The 15,864-nt window shown below is 38.5% G+C and overlaps 6 protein-coding genes across 6 annotated transcripts; 3 read left to right on the top strand and 3 right to left on the bottom strand. All coding sequences in view use genetic code 12, as the record gives it.

Moving 5' to 3' along the window:
* Positions 1-131: 131 nt before the first annotated feature.
* PGA54 (Pga54p) lies at positions 132-1,262 on the bottom strand (the record flags this gene model as incomplete). The annotated part of the gene is made up of 1 exon (XM_036811039.1): positions 132-1,262. One exon carries the CDS (start codon positions 1,260-1,262, stop codon positions 132-134), a length of 1,131 nt encoding a protein of 376 aa, XP_036667516.1.
* A 4,403-nt stretch (positions 1,263-5,665) lies between these two features.
* CPAR2_401550 (M20 family metallopeptidase) lies at positions 5,666-7,408 on the top strand (the record flags this gene model as incomplete). Its single annotated transcript, XM_036811038.1, has 1 exon — positions 5,666-7,408. The coding sequence occupies one exon, from the start codon at positions 5,666-5,668 to the stop codon at positions 7,406-7,408; it is 1,743 nt and encodes a 580-aa protein (XP_036667515.1).
* Positions 7,409-7,936: 528 nt separating this feature from the next.
* Positions 7,937-9,682, top strand: CPAR2_401540 (Gly-Xaa carboxypeptidase; the record flags this gene model as incomplete). The annotated part of the gene is made up of 1 exon (XM_036811037.1): positions 7,937-9,682. One exon carries the CDS (start codon positions 7,937-7,939, stop codon positions 9,680-9,682), a length of 1,746 nt encoding a protein of 581 aa, XP_036667514.1.
* Positions 9,683-9,852: 170 nt separating this feature from the next.
* CPAR2_401530 (DNA-directed RNA polymerase core subunit) lies at positions 9,853-10,071 on the bottom strand (the record flags this gene model as incomplete). The annotated part of the gene is made up of 1 exon (XM_036811036.1): positions 9,853-10,071. One exon carries the CDS (start codon positions 10,069-10,071, stop codon positions 9,853-9,855), a length of 219 nt encoding a protein of 72 aa, XP_036667513.1.
* Positions 10,072-10,481: 410 nt separating this feature from the next.
* NAN1 (Nan1p) lies at positions 10,482-13,028 on the top strand (the record flags this gene model as incomplete). The annotated part of the gene is made up of 1 exon (XM_036811035.1): positions 10,482-13,028. The coding sequence occupies one exon, from the start codon at positions 10,482-10,484 to the stop codon at positions 13,026-13,028; it is 2,547 nt and encodes an 848-aa protein (XP_036667512.1).
* Positions 13,029-13,078: 50 nt separating this feature from the next.
* On the bottom strand, positions 13,079-15,769 carry CPAR2_401510 (dynamin-related GTPase; the record flags this gene model as incomplete). The annotated part of the gene is made up of 1 exon (XM_036811033.1): positions 13,079-15,769. One exon carries the CDS (start codon positions 15,767-15,769, stop codon positions 13,079-13,081), a length of 2,691 nt encoding a protein of 896 aa, XP_036667511.1.
* Positions 15,770-15,864: the final 95 nt, after the last annotated feature.

Below are 15,864 nucleotides of genomic sequence, written 5' to 3'. Positions count from 1 at the left end.
AAGAAACAACAGCGGCAACATAAACCAGACAACATCTCTAAGTTCTACCTGCTTTCATTGATAGAAAGGGTGACTGCGGTTCAAAACGAACCAAAACCTTATGCACTTCTCTCTGATGATGATAATAACATTTACCAAGCACTAGTCAATGGGACAGTGGAGTTGGCATAAGCAGATGATCCATATGATGGAGCAATAGAGCCAGTAGATGAGGTGGTGGCATTGTTGTAGAGACTCGAAGAAGAAGTGAAAGTGTGTAATTGAGTTTGAGTAACTTCAACAAATGAAGTGATGGTGGTGGTGGTGTCACTATTTGTGAATTCAGCTTGAATTGGGTAAGAAGTGACATAAACTTGAGTTGAAACGGTGATGGTGGTGTCGTCTTCTTCTCCTTCAGTGGTGGCTGCTTCAGTAGTGGCTGGAGTAGCGGTAACAGTGACAGTAACAGTTGAAGCAACACAAGCTTCTTTGTTGTCACCACTAGCAAGAGCTGATTCAGCTGCAACAGTTTGTTTTGATTCACCAGTTTCAGCTGCGACTGCCTCAGTTGTTTCACTAAGTTGAGTAGAAAGCTGAGTAGAACCATTTCCATCAGTCACGGTGACGAGGGAAGTAATGGTTGAAGTGGTTGTATCACTTGAGCCTTCTGCGTTGGCATCTTTGTCCTTGTTGGAATTGGCAACAGTTGTAACTGCAGTGTTTACAGCTGAAGTGATGGTTGAACTATCAGATGTCAAAGTAACGTATTGAATAATTGTTGAAGTGATGTTCTCATCGTCATCTTCTTCTTTGGTAGATGACTTTGGATAAGCGGTGGTCAAGGTGTTTGTAGCTGATGTTTGAGTAGTTGAAGCATCAGAAACAGTAACGTATTCGATAATAGTTGAGGTGATCCACTCATCTTCATCTTCAGAAGATGAACTTGCTTCTGAGGCAGATGACTTTGGATAAGTGGTGGTCAAGGTGTTTGCAGCTGATGTTTGAGTAGTTGAAGCATCAGAAATAGTAACGTACTCAATGATGGTTGAGGTAATCCATTCATCTTCATCAGTTGATGATGGTGACTCGGCAACTGATTGGTCAGTTGGAAGGATACTGGCAGAATACCCGTGGTCTCCTTCAGCTGAAGATGAAGCTAACTCCTCAGATGAAGAAACTGGAGCAGTGACGTTTTCATATCTCTTGAACAAATGGTATGGTGGAGCGGCGGCTTGGGCCATTGAAGTTGCAATAGCCAAGGCGATTAAAGGTTTGAATTGCATTTCGATAGAAAAGTGGATGTAGACTCGGGTTGGAAACTTGTGACTGTTGGACTTTGTAAGGTGGTGTGTATAACTTGGACTTTAGCTTTCAAAGGGAAAAATTTAATATAAACTAAAATACTAGGAAAGGAATGAATGTCAATAGTTGGTAGTATATTAAATTAGTTTCCTCAAGGAGAAAGACGAAACGGTTGTTGTATCTCTAAGTTCTTTTGATGATATATCGTGAAAAGAAAGGAAAAATATTGGGAAAAATGAAAACTTTTTAAAGGCGACAGCTTAAAAAGTCCAAGTGTTTGAAGCAATAAGGTGTTAACGAGAGTACATTACATACCAAGACGTAACGTAACCCAAGTAACACAATGAAGGGCGTCTAAATTTAAAAGTTATTGTTGCAGAAGGAACGACACAAAAAGAGGGTTTTTAAAATGTCTATGCGCGTGGCATTTTTATTGTGAAAAAGTCACTTTTGTGGCATTTCAAGAGTTTTTTGCAGTCAGACAAAGCAGAACACAGCGTTGATTTCCCTTGGTGTTTCTAGGCATTTTAATAACTGTGTAATATTTTTTGACATATTAACAATGCATTTACCGTACTCCTTTGAAATAATCAGTGGTATTGCGTACAACAATAACATAATTAAGGGGGGCTTATTTAATAATACTATTGTTTCAAGAAAATATGATCCAGTAACATCGGCAGGTCAAATGAGCACATCGGACACGTGAACAATATATTCCCCTCTCTTTTCCTCATGACATCATTCTAGGGTTGCTGTGTATGAAGGTACGAAAGAGGAGGAAACCCACTACAGTATACACTTTCACTGAGTTGTTAGATCGTGTAGATGTGAATTTCTTCCGAGGCTTGTTGATGTGACTTCATCTTGTTCCATAGCAAGCAACTGACTTGTCATCATATATTCGTGTGACTTGTGTAGTTCAAAGTATAGTTTTCGTTTTATCTTAAAGTGGGCTTATATGTTTGTTTGTTTTTTTGTTGGCTTTTATTTGTTTTCAATTTTCGCGTCTTCGTCTATTAATAAAAAAGGTGTCTTAATTATTGATGTGTGGATGCTTTTTGTACTGTATATAGCTATTGAATATAATACCCGCGTTTTGTGTTACTGTTGTCATTTCTCATATTATACTCATAACCCCCTTGGATATATAATTCATAATACGTCAAAGCTAATAATGATTCTTGCTCTTGACCCAAGTTCAATTGAGTTACTATTGTTGCAATATCCACCATAATAGTTTCACGTGACTACGTGGAGTGGAAGATACTTTAACTTTCAACTCGATCCACTTTTTTTTAGTTTATACATACTACGTCTACGCATAAATATTAGATGCAGATACTACTAAATATCCATTTGGTCTTGAGCATAGTACTAGGCATCAATGGCGTGATTCGCAAGCTCAAATTGATTCGCCGTGCAAAATCTTATCTCGATGAGACGCTAATGAAGAGATTTTGGTCGTTGAAGACTTCTTTAGTAGCCAAGCCTTGTGGGCTCGATTCTCGCTAGGTTAACATAGGTTCGCATACAGAGAACAATGAGGCGTAGGACTATCTAGTATATAACTCAAAGATACACGCTGTTGCATTTAGTGTCCCCCTTGACAGATATTAACAAATGGTGCATTCAGTCACTCCTTTTGTCTCTTTGTACAATTCAATTTGTTTCGTGTTGCTATCCAAATTCATCTTACAGTTAGATGATACTGTGTAACCCATAATCGCTTTGGCTTATTTTCATTTCTTGTTTTTCATTAAATTCCAATAAATTACTGCCTCTTTTAGTCTTCCAGAATAATCCACACAAGCGAAAGTGTGAGCTGCATCTGTCTGCCCTCGAAGGCGTTTCTTTACTGAACTCTACAGGTATAATCTCATTTCTTGATCCTTGAAAAATAGCCTTGGAATGTCTTGTCTATGTGGCCGGGTACTTTTGTCATAACTTTCACTAGACTTGAACGATCTGCTATTGACTCGTGCAGTTTGGTGAATAAATGATCAAGCACTTAATTTGAATATTGTTTTCTATCGACACTTAGCCATTGGTTGTGTCATAAAGCGACGAAGTCTTCCTCGTGTAATATGTGTTTAGAGGCGACATTTGTATGTAAGAAATGGCATGGAGCATCCATTGATGGTGACCTCAAGATCTAGATGCCGAAACTGGTCAATTGTGGTTTTAAGTCTACTCGAGTCAACCGTCAATTTTCTTGTGAAACGGTTGTGTAGTTTCGAGACTTTTCACAAAAATATGTTCAGAATCTTTGTTGTCCCTCAAGATACAACCCTGCTCTTCGGTCATTCTCTCTTCATGTTACATGGGGCAACTTATCAGCTACTGAAACAAGCACAATTCTTATCGATGTTGTTTTTTTTTTCATATCAAACCTAAATTCTTGCATGTTGCGTTTGAAAGGGGAATGTTTGACCTTCATTTCTAAAGAAAAATTCACACAACTATGATGACAGAGGATAGACAAATGCAAAGTCTGCGAGGCGTTACTTAGGCCAATGTAGATCTTAAAAGATCAGCATTGTGTATGACTTGGATTCTAATTACCGACTCCGATAGTGATGTCTTATAGCATCGCCCACTCTTTGTATCCATCTTTTGGCTTTACTTTACAAGAAGTGGTACTACACAAAAAAGTAAGGCAACCCTATTTTAAAACCGACATACCGCTCTTTTACGTGTGCAGATAGAACTCAACCATCTGATGGATTTGCTTTGAACACAGGCAACCTACACTCAAGGTAAATGGTGGGACATACTCGTGATTATTTTTCAAGCGGTAAGGGCTGTACTTCGATTTATAAGATAAAATAAGCTTAAATTCAAACTAACTAAGCAAACTATATAAGATGTACTGATTCGGAGATTTATATAGCACTCTAACTCGCAAATTCATTTTCACTTCTAACGCATCTCCTTAAACTCCATACGTGTAACATCCTCTTCACCTTCCATCTTCGATTAAACAGCGTTTGGTAGCGTTTGACGAAGGTGTTACACAAGCAGCTTCGTTGTCCTCAAACCACGAGCTAATCAACCATCTTCATTAACTTGTTTGTCCTCCCTGTACTTTTCACATATATATGATTAAAATTGAAAAGGGGTCACTAGATTTGCAGATTTCCTTTTATGTTGTTCTTGTGGTTGTGAAACCCAAATCATCAATCATTTTAAAGAGAGAGTCTCATTTTCTTGTTTTTTAGGTTTTTTTTTGCAGGACTTTTCGTACCATTAAGCTCCTAAACCTCCACCAGTATTTATTAACTCAGAAGAGAGAGCGGATGGCCTAGTTGCTAACCTACACCAACAGCTAGTCAATGCTGACGATATCTTATCACCATCACAAGATGATAATGATGATGATAATTACATCAATACTAATAAAAAAAAATGACACAACCAGAATGTTGTACTCACTATTGAGAGAATACTACAATGAAGGAAACATCGTCGAAATCATGTAACGTCAATAGCTTTTCTTAATCTAGATGACTCAATTTTACTTTCAATATTACTTTCGCATAATACTGGTAACGTTCAGGTATCTGTAGAGAACACCACCAAATTGCTACAACGTTAATGTCACATGTTACAATAATGTACATTGCTAGAACACGTTACAAGTCAAAGAAACCCCTCTTTTTTACGATTACCTCTTTAGTTTAATTCATGGTTTTCAAAGTTTATCTACGGGCAAATTTAAAACTCCACATTAAATTCAATCCCACCCTAGGAGTATTGAAATCCACTTTGTGAGTTAATACCCCCAAATCCCATGAGGTGCTTGCCTTGAAATTTTGTTTCCCCCGATTTGTGCACCTTCGTGGAAGCTCAAAAACTCTTAGTTTAATGAAGTGACGTGTGCCTTGACTGAATTCAAGGAACGAATTAGCGCCTCCAAGCCTAAAGTCTCAATTTAAGTAACTTACCAGTTACTAGAAGAGGTTCACCTAATGCTCATTTAGGAGTCAATATTAGAACTCTATACATTACATGATTGAAAAGATCGGCATCGTACGTTCTTTTGTTCTCCCCTTTTTTTTCGCAACCGATATTGACTCTTATCACAAAAACGTAAGCGGGATTATAATTTCCCGCTTTGGAGTATGCAATCTCCGAAGTCATGCGGCTCCAAGAGGAACCGAGTCAAAAAAAAAAAAAAATATCAATCGCTTACTACTCCAATTGGTGATGTGAATAGACAAACTTTTTTGAACCGCCAACAATCCTAAAGCCACAAAAAATTGAAAAACTATCGACGAAAGGTATCGAGCCACATTTCTCTTCTTTGCTATATAAACTTTTGTACTCGTTCAAATTCCAATTAACATTTTTCCACATCATTGAAATCACAGTATAGCTCAACATGATTGGATTACCATTGGACGGTGAAGCCACGACAAAGAGAAGAAAGTACACGATCATTGGAGGATTGACTTTCATCGTTTTACTAGTTGTTTTCTTTTCAACAAACTTGTTCAACTATTTCAAGATTGCAATCACGCCAATTCCTGATGGAAACTCCAACACCTGCCCCTTGCAAGATTTGATTGCCCCTCCCTCATTCCACAAGGACAACTCTTCTGTGTTGAATATCTTGCATGATTCAAAGTACAGAAAACAATCAATTGAGAGATTATCTGGAGCTATTCAGATTGACACTCAAATTTTTGACAATCAACCTGATGTTGATGATGCACCTGAAGTGTGGTCAAAATTCAAAAAGTTCCACAAGTACTTGCAACATACCTTCCACTTGGTATACGAAAACTTGGAGGTGACTACAGTCAACACCTATGGGTTGGTTTATACTTGGAAAGGGGCAAACAAAAACCTCAAACCAATCTTGTTAGCTGCTCACCAAGACACTGTACCAATTCAACGAGATACATTGGATAAATGGACTTACCCACCATTGGAAGGTCACTATGATGGAGAATACATTTACGGCAGAGGAGCTTTTGATTGCAAAAATGTCTTGATTGCTATTTTGGAATCGTTGGAGCTTCTACTCAAACAAGGTTATAATCCAAATAGAACCATTATTGCTGCCTTTGGATTCGATGAGGAGGCATCAGGTCATCACGGTGCCGCTAAGATAAGCAAATACTTGGAGGCAAAATGGGGCAAGAATTCAGTCTATGCTTTGATTGATGAAGGACCTGGCTTGGTCACAAATCCAATAACTGACACCATAATCGCTTTACCAGCCACTGGTGAAAAAGGGTACATTGACATTTACGCTGAATTGACAACATCTGGTGGTCACTCGTCAATGCCACCTGACCACACTTCGATCGGTATTATGTCTCAATTGAGTTGTCTCCTTGAAGAAGAGCCTTATGAGCCAATATTGACTGAAACGAACCCCATACTCAAATCCCTTCAATGTCTTGCTGTACATGATCCTAAAATGAAGATGCCCAGGCTATTCAAAAAGGTTATTTTGAGATCAGCGTTTGACAAGTTTGCAAACTCGAAGTTGGTGGCTAAAATTGGTGAAAATAGGTATTTCAAATATTTGGTGAAAACATCACAAGCATTGGATATCGTTAAAGGAGGTGAAAAGGTTAATGCGTTGCCTGAGGATACTAAACTAGGTGTAAATCACCGTATTGATGTTGAGTCTAATGTAGCATTCGTCAAACAGCATTTTACCGAACGTGTAGTTGAGATTGCCAAGAAGCACAATTTGAGAGTTACTGCATTTGGGAAGATTGCTTACGAGCCTGAGGGAGCTATAAATATTGGTGAGTTCAAAATCACTTGTGACGCTCCATTGGAATCTGCTCCACTCACCCCAACGGACGACAAAGTTTGGTCGTATTTGTCTGGTGTTACAAGACATGTGTTTGAGGATATAGTGTTTACCAATTTGACATATAGGATTGTAACCGCACCAGCACTCATGACCCCAAATACTGATACGAGATACTATTGGAATTTGACAAAACACATTTTCAGGTATTCACCATTTTATATTGCCAACATACTTGAAAGTGGAATACATTCAGTGGACGAGAAATTACAGTTTGATGCGCATTTGCAATTACATGCTTGGTTCTATGAATACTTGCAAGCTATCGATACCACAAAGGCTGAGAATTAAACAAGAAACATATAAGACACAGAACAAAATGCTTGATTGTAGAAGTATTCTCTCTCTAGCGCATCGTGTGTTGCGATAGAATAAACTACCAATTCTGACCGTGAGCTATAAATTTACGATACTCATCACCTTTCCTGCTCAAGGGGTGTTTACTAGACGAATTTTTCGTCTGTTTTACGGTCAGTTCCTCCGACAGTTTCCAACTGAGTAAAACATCATTTGAGTATCAGATTGAGATAAAATGTGCTTTTTAACATTTGAACGTTATCTGACCGAAAAGGTTTTCAAATCTATTTCAAACTGTACAAGTGCGCACAAAAACGGAATTATGATTCCAAGCATGTGAACAGAAGGCGCATTGGTTGTTTCCATACAGCAAATTAACCATCTTTGTGTGACTTCAAAGTGAAACGACAATTTAACTCCGGTTCTTCACTCGACGTAAAGCTTAAATTTTCTGCTTTAAATAAAGAATGACTGATTAGGTTCACACTTTCACCATTAAGCGTTCCTTAATACTAATACATCATGATTGGATTACCATTGGACGGTGAAGCCACGACAAAGAGAAGAAAGTACACGATCATTGGAGGATTGACTTTCATCGTTTTACTAGTTGTTTTCTTTTCAACAAACTTGTTCAACTATTTCAAGATTGCAATCACGCCAATTCCTGATGGAAACTCCAACATCTGCCCCTTGCAAGATTTGATTGCCCCTCCCTCATTCCACAAGGACAACTCTTCTGTGTTGAATATCTTGCATGATTCAAAGTACAGAAAACAATCAATTGAGAGATTATCTGGAGCTATTCAGATTGACACTCAAATTTTTGACAATCAACCTGATGTTGATGATGCACCTGAAGTGTGGTCAAAATTCAAAAAGTTCCACAAGTACTTGCAACATACCTTCCCCTTGGTATACGAAAACTTGGAGGTGACTACAGTCAACACCTATGGGTTGGTTTATACTTGGAAAGGGGCAAACAAAAATCTCAAACCAATCTTGTTAGCTGCTCACCAAGATACAGTCCCAGTTCAAAAGGATTCTTTGGATCAGTGGACTTATCCTCCATTCGAAGGACATTACGATGGAGAGTACATCTACGGTAGAGGTGCTTTTGATTGCAAGAACATATTGATTGCTATTTTGGAAACATTGGAGCTTCTACTCAAACAAGGTCACAATCCAAGTAGAACCATTATTGCGGCATTCGGATTTGACGAAGAAGGTGTAGGTTCAAATGGGGCACTTTACATTGCCAAATATTTAGAAAAAATATGGGGCAAGAATTCAATTTACGCTATAATTGATGAAGGCACCGGTTTGAGTACTGATGCATTCACTGACACTATTATTGCTACTCCAGTAACAGCCGAAAAGGGTCGCCTGGATATCTATGTCGAATTATTGACACCAGGAGGTCACTCATCCATCCCACCTGATCATACATCAATCGGAATCATGTCTGAATTAGGTTACATCATTGAAAAAGATCCATTCAAACCCGAATTAACCGATAAAAACCCAACACTCAAATATTTTCAATGTCTTGCTCTACATGACCCTAAAAAGAAAATTCCAAAAACGTTCAAAAAGGTCATCTTGAGAGCCGGGTTCGATAAATTTGCAAACTCTAAGTTGGTTGCCAAGATTACGCAGAACTTGTGGTTTAGATACTTACTCTCTACATCGCAGGCGTTGGATATTATTAAAGGCGGGGAGAAAGTTAACGCGTTGCCTGAAGACACCAAATTAGGTGTGAATCACCGAATCTCGGTCGATTCTAATGTGGCTTATGTCAAACATCACTTCACTGAACGTGTAGTTGAAGTTGCCAAAAGACATGACTTGAAGGTAACTGCATTTGGTTTAACAGTGTATCAACCTCCAAAAGGTACCCCATATTCTGGTGAGTTCAAAATCACTGGTGATGCTGGTTTAGAGACGGCACCAGTGACACCAACTGATGACACAGTTTGGTCGTATTTGTCTGGTGTTACAAGACACGTGTTTGAGGATTTAGTGTTTACCAACTTGACATATCCAATCGTGGCCGCGCCATCTCTTATGACGCCAAACACTGATACGAGATACTATTGGAATTTGACAAAACACATTTTCAGATATTCGCCATTTTATACTGCCAACCTTTTGGAAAATGGAATACATTCAGTGGACGAGAAATTACAGTTTGATGCGCATTTGCAATTACATGCTTGGTTCTATGAATACTTGCAAGCTATCGATACTGCCAAAGCGGGCAACTAGGGGAATAGAGAGCACATAGAATACAGGTAGAGCTTTACAATCACGAATCTTCGTAATGTAATAATATTTTATCTATAAGAATACATGGAGTTATAGTAGCCTACAACGTTCTCTCTGGCCACAACCCAGATTCTGCGTGGTAAGCCAAATATGTTTCACTCCCTCGTTCCCTAATTAATTTCCTTCTTTTCCAAAGGATTGTATCTCAAAAACTTTTCAATCAAATCGACATGTGTTAGAACCATTCTTCTGCAACAATACCTCTTTAAGCCCAATTTAGTTAGAGCTTCACCTTCAGGCATGGATTCATCTTGTAGCAACTCTAAATAAGTTTCCCACTTGTCGCCTACTACTTTACCGCAGGAGAAACAACGTATTGGAATAATCATGATGAAAATGTGAAGGCTGTCGGGGGTTGTTTTTGTTTGTTCTTATAAATGGGACAAAAGATTCAAAGGAGGTTGATTGAAGACTTTTTGGAGGCTGTGTATCGTGTGACGGAAAATTCTCTTCAGACAAAGAAGTAGCAAGTCTTCGCTATGAAATGTAGAAATCAAGTATACAAAAGTGGAGAATGATAGTGTAATGATAACGTGATAATAGTTTAGTGATGATGGTGAATTTTCTCTTTTTTTTTTGTCGATGTCTGGTGAGAACTTCTTTCATTCTTTTTGTGTTTCACTTTGAAGTCTCATTTCCTCATCTCATTCAGCTAAAAAAATTTCAAAATCTCAGTGCAAAAGAGTTCTGCAAACACATACACATACACACGCTCTCTTACTCGTTCACCATCCACAGGATGCCTTCCACTAGCATAGATGAATGGTCACTTTCCATGTTAACAGGTGGAGTACCGACATATTTCCCGTATTCACAAACTACAGCATCAGTATTCTCTCTCGATGGAAGATACTTGATCACTACCTTAACTCATCAGATTCGAGTATATTTTATATCCACTAGGCAATGCATTAAAACGATAGACCTTGATTTGAACGATTTGGCTGATATCAAGTTGGACGTAACGAATCCAAACCATGTAATTCTTTTCACAAGTTTTGGTGAAATCATTACTGTTAATTTCAAGGACAAATTGAGCGAGCCAGTAGTGGCCAGGACTTCAATACAACAGCAATTGGGTAACTTGCTTTTGTTGTCGGTGGTTTGCGTGAAACATAACAAGTTCGTTGTCATTACGGGGAAAAGGGACAAGAAGAAGGGATTTAGTCCACATACGAGATTCATTAATTCAATCGATCGAACATCGGAGGTGGTATCAGTCATTGGCGATGTTCCCAATGTGTTATTGTATGCCGTGTCCCTAGATTACAGAAAGTTGGCATTTGTCATGCAAGACCACAAGGTATTGTTGTTGGATTTAGCCACCTACTACGCCAATAGTGAAGAAGATCCACAGGTGACGACGACATCAGTTCAAAATTTGGAGTCTTTGATTATGAAAGAGGTGATACCTTTCCAGTATAGATCACCGATTACTTCTCTAGCAGTATCGAATGACTCATTAATTGCCTTGGGAACAAATGCGGGGGTGATTCAAATATTGTATGGTGGCTTAGTAAACAATGACAAGTCGCAACAACGTGTGTTCAAATGGCACATTGATCAAGTGAATGCGTTGCAGTTTTCGCATGATAACAATTACCTTCTTTCTGGTGGTGCTGAAAAAGTATTGGTATTTTGGCAGTTGGAGACCGAAAAGAAACAATTTCTACCAAGATTGAATGGAGTTATTGACAAGATAAACATTGATAATAGCAAGAACGACTATATTGAATTGCTATTGAAAACGGGTGTCAACAATTACGAAATCTTGGTGTTGTCCTTGGTGGATCTTGTGTCAAGATTATCGGTAAATACAATAAGACCCAAGTTCACCAACAACCTAAAAACCACTTTATCTCGAACCAGGAAAAGGCTTGTTAAAGAAGGTTTGGATCAGTTCAACAAACTCAAATTGAGATACGACTATAGTTGTCAATTTGAAATTCACCCAAAGACAAAAAACTTGTATTTCCCCAATGATTCATCAATTCAGTCATTTGATTTGGTCAAGAATGAACAAAGTTTTATTCAACATGCAGCACCAGTTTTACCCACGGGTAAAGTACGTTCAGAAACTAAATTGCTCGATCCACAAATCTCACTACTTCAATTCACTCAAGATGGTGAATGGATGTGTACTTACGATGAAGTTGCCAGTGCGGAAATCGATTGTCTTTTGTCTACAGATGATAAGCAATATGCATTAAAGTTTTGGAAATTCGTTGAAAACAAAGATAAGGAGAAGGATAAAGATCGTGATAATCGAAATGGATATTGGGAATTAACGACAAAGGTTATTGATCCTCATGGGAAATCAACACCAGTAATGTCAATGATTCCAGCACCTGGCTCCTACTTCAATGGGGTAGCATTTTTAACTGTTGATAACAAAGGTGGACTTCGTGTATGGAGACCATCGTACCCTAAGGAAGCCTACAAGGTGGCCAATCCAGGTAATAAATCACAACAGATTACTTGGACTTTGAGGAAGCAGAGGCCATCTTCAAATACAACATCCGACGCAGTAGCTTTAGCATGGTCAGATGATAGTTCCATCATATTTCTATCCCATGAATGTTCAATTACTTGTTTTGATAGTAGGACATTTGACCCATTGGAGTTTCAGCTACCTGTATTAACTGAGTCAAAGATCAGGACCATTAAATATTTGAACAATTACCTTGTTGTTTTATCAAAGACGAGATTTTTTGTTTACGATTTAATCAAGGGTCAATTGACAAATCTAGTCACCAGAGTGTCTACAACCAGTGGAGGTAAAAACATGATGACCATCGACCCATCAAGGAACCTAATTTGTTTAGCAATCAATTCGTACACCAATTACGAATCTGATTTGGAGAATTTACAAATCGGGTCTAAATTGTACATTTTCAAACCAGATCAATTGAAACCAGTATCGGTGCAAAATCACTCCCTGGGTATTGCTGCAGTGAGAAATGACAGTAATGGATTCTTGTTTATTGATTTAGAAACACGTGTTGGATCAATGAACTCTGCGTTGTTGGAGATGGAGTCAATTGAAGTGACTGGGTTGGCCAATGAGATTAATCAAATGTTGATCACGGCTCAAGCAAATGTTGATTTATTAGATGATGGTACCACAGCACCAGTGAAATTCCAATCCAATGGACAAACTGAAAATATTGATGAGGATGATGGATCTAAAGTCATTGACTTGCATACATTCCAACCTATTTTCCAAAACCTTGATGGAATTCAAATAGAAACCATATTTGATCGTATATCGAACATTCTCAAGTAATATACATTCACCGTTACTTCTCATCTTTCTATTTACAAAAGCCCTATATCCTACCACTTAAATATTGACTTCAGTTCCTCTTCTTTATCTTTCAGTTGACCACGTTGGATCGCCAAAACACTTTCGATTTTGCTCAATGCATTCTCCAATAAATCTTTACGTTCTTGTAATTCAATATGTTTCTTGACTTTGGAATCTTCTTTGGCAAATCGTTCAATTTCATCCTTAGATAAATTGGTGAAAAATTTAACATCCAATTCGCGGGGGAAATTGTAATAAAAGTCGCTCAATAGTTCAACATTAAGAAACAAAATCGCCGTGGTGGATATCTTTGTTGCCACTGCATCCAAAAATACTTCAGGACATTGATACTTGTTTTCCTTTGATTTGCATTTTTTGGAATTCTTGATAAACAGGTACCTCATTTTAAGTAATGACAATCGATCTTTCAAAAAAATGGCATCTTTACCACGTTGAATCAAGGTTGGTGAGAATCCCAATGTCTCATTTGATGTGAGGTCAATGTCGTTTGATTTGGATTGTTTCAATTTTTCCAAATATGTGACAACTTGTTGCAATTTACGTCCACCGACATGATGCTTCAAGTCATTGTAAACTTCATCACATTGTCTCATTTCTTCTTTGAGTAAAGCGACAGCATTGGCTTTTGATGCGTCCCACTCACGATCTTCAATTTCAACTTCATACTTGTATGGCTTGATACAGTTCTCTACTTGATCAGCAGTGGAGTAGTACTTGGCACTCAAAACGGTTTTAGCGGCATCTTTAACTGCTTGTTTTGCCATCGGATGGTTTTTCAATTGCGTATTGTCAACGAGATTGTCCACTTCAGTTAAAAGTGCATTAGTTATCAAGTTTGTTGACATTCTACCAACACCCAATTTCGTCAATGAACCAGAGGCTAGATCAAGTTTCCTGTGCCAATAGATATCATCATCATGAATAGCCTGAGTTAGTTCCTTCAAGTTTGGCTCCACTATGGTGGAACTATTCAATTCAAATTGTTTGTTCCAATACCTTTCCGCTAACAAATCCAATACTTTTTGATCCAAAGCATTTTTTAGAATAGCTTTTAATTCATTACGAGAAAAATGGTGACTCAAGTCCTTGGTGCCCAATTTTAACATGTCAATATTGTTTGCCAAATACATTTCTGGTGTTAATGGGCGATCGTTGAATTCAACTTTGAACTGATACGATGTCTCTTCCAACTCTTGTTGAATGGCCAAATGCGTTGGTCTTAATGACGCTGCCATGGTTTTCTCCAACACCTTCATTAGTTTCTTTTTCAAGTTTCTCGTACCAACAGTAGTTCCATAAAAGTCTTCCTTGTGTTCTTTGAAATAATTGTGTTCAAAATTCTGCTGCGCTACGAATGCCTGATAACCAGTGACTTTGTTTCTGGAAAATAAACTTGCATTTCCTTTAGCTTGTGGAGCTTTTGTAATAACGCCCACGTACCCCAATCTCAACGGGTATTTGCGGTTAGTTAAAATCAGGTGTGCTTCCTTAGGACTAACTAAATCCAACTTTGTAATCACACCGATTGTTCTTTCCCCTCTAGGGTCTGCCAATCTTGATGCTCTAAGAGCAGCTGAGTTGGCCAAATCAACGTCCGCTGCAGAAATCGCTAAAATAACATTTGGGGGCTCCAAGTATTTGAAACAAAGCTCTCTAATCTTTTTCTTAAGCTCAGTAGGTTGGTCAGCAGCTTCCACTTGGATATACCCTGGTAAGTCAACCAATGACAAATCTGGCACTTTCGGTGATCTTATAGTCACTTGAATGGGGTCGTTTGAAATACATTCACTTTCCGGCACAGCCATGTTTAAATCATACAAGATCTTTTGCAACTGTGTAAAATCTGTCAAATTGTTGATTTTCAAAGCAGGCAATTCAGCGACATTTGAAGCTGACTCTGGTGTGTTTACCAATGTCAATTCAATAGGTCTTCTGGTAACCATGTTGGACCCCTTTGGCAAAAATTCCTGCCCAACAATACTTTCCAAAACGGACGATTTACCACTCGATTGTGAGCCAATAACTACAATCGAGGGTAGCTTGATCCCGTCATGATCTATACTTGCCAACAAGTTTCTTATTTCAATCATTTGACGAGTGAGGTTTAACATATTGTCGTCGGTTTCGTCAGGTCCTTCAAATTCTTCATCATCTTCTTCAATGAGAGTCTCCATGTCGTCATCATCTTCCTCCGCTGCGGTATCATCTTCGTCGTCACTGGTGAGACCAACGGCTGCAGCAGTTGCCCCAATTGCTGTGGCAGAGTTATCTCCACCTCCACTGCCACTGCCACCACCACTGCCACCACCATTACCACCACCACTTCCATTAACACTGTCCGCACCACTCATGCTCTTAAAAAATTCTCCCGTCTTGTCAAACACTCCATCAGTAAAATCCTTGAACCGACTTAATTGATCTTGGGTGTAAGAGCTTGCTTGTTCAACTTTATATGCAATGTATGTTCCACCTGCAGCTAGTCCACCTCCTAAATATGCAGGTAATCTCGTAGCCTTGGCCAAGACTTTGATGAAGCCAATGTTTCTGGTGGGAATTAATATGCCATTGTTGTGGTGATGACGATGAGGATAGGATACAAACTTGGATGTGTTTCTCAGTGCTGGTCTTATGAGAAGTGCCCGCTTGTTTGTGATGCAGCGCTGGTTTGATATTAGTCGTCTGTTGAGTATTGGTATCATCCTAAATCTATATGGTTTCCTGTTGTTAAAATCGAACCTTGCTTTTGTAAGTTTTTTTGTTTTTGATTTGTTCTTTTCTTTTTTGTCCCGCTTTT

The sequence above is a fragment of the Candida parapsilosis genome, contig 006372 (assembly GCF_000182765.1).
Source record: "Candida parapsilosis strain CDC317 annotated contig 006372".
Lineage (NCBI taxonomy): Eukaryota > Fungi > Ascomycota > Pichiomycetes > Serinales > Debaryomycetaceae > Lodderomyces > Lodderomyces parapsilosis.
This window is presented reverse-complemented; position numbering and strand designations above follow the sequence as displayed.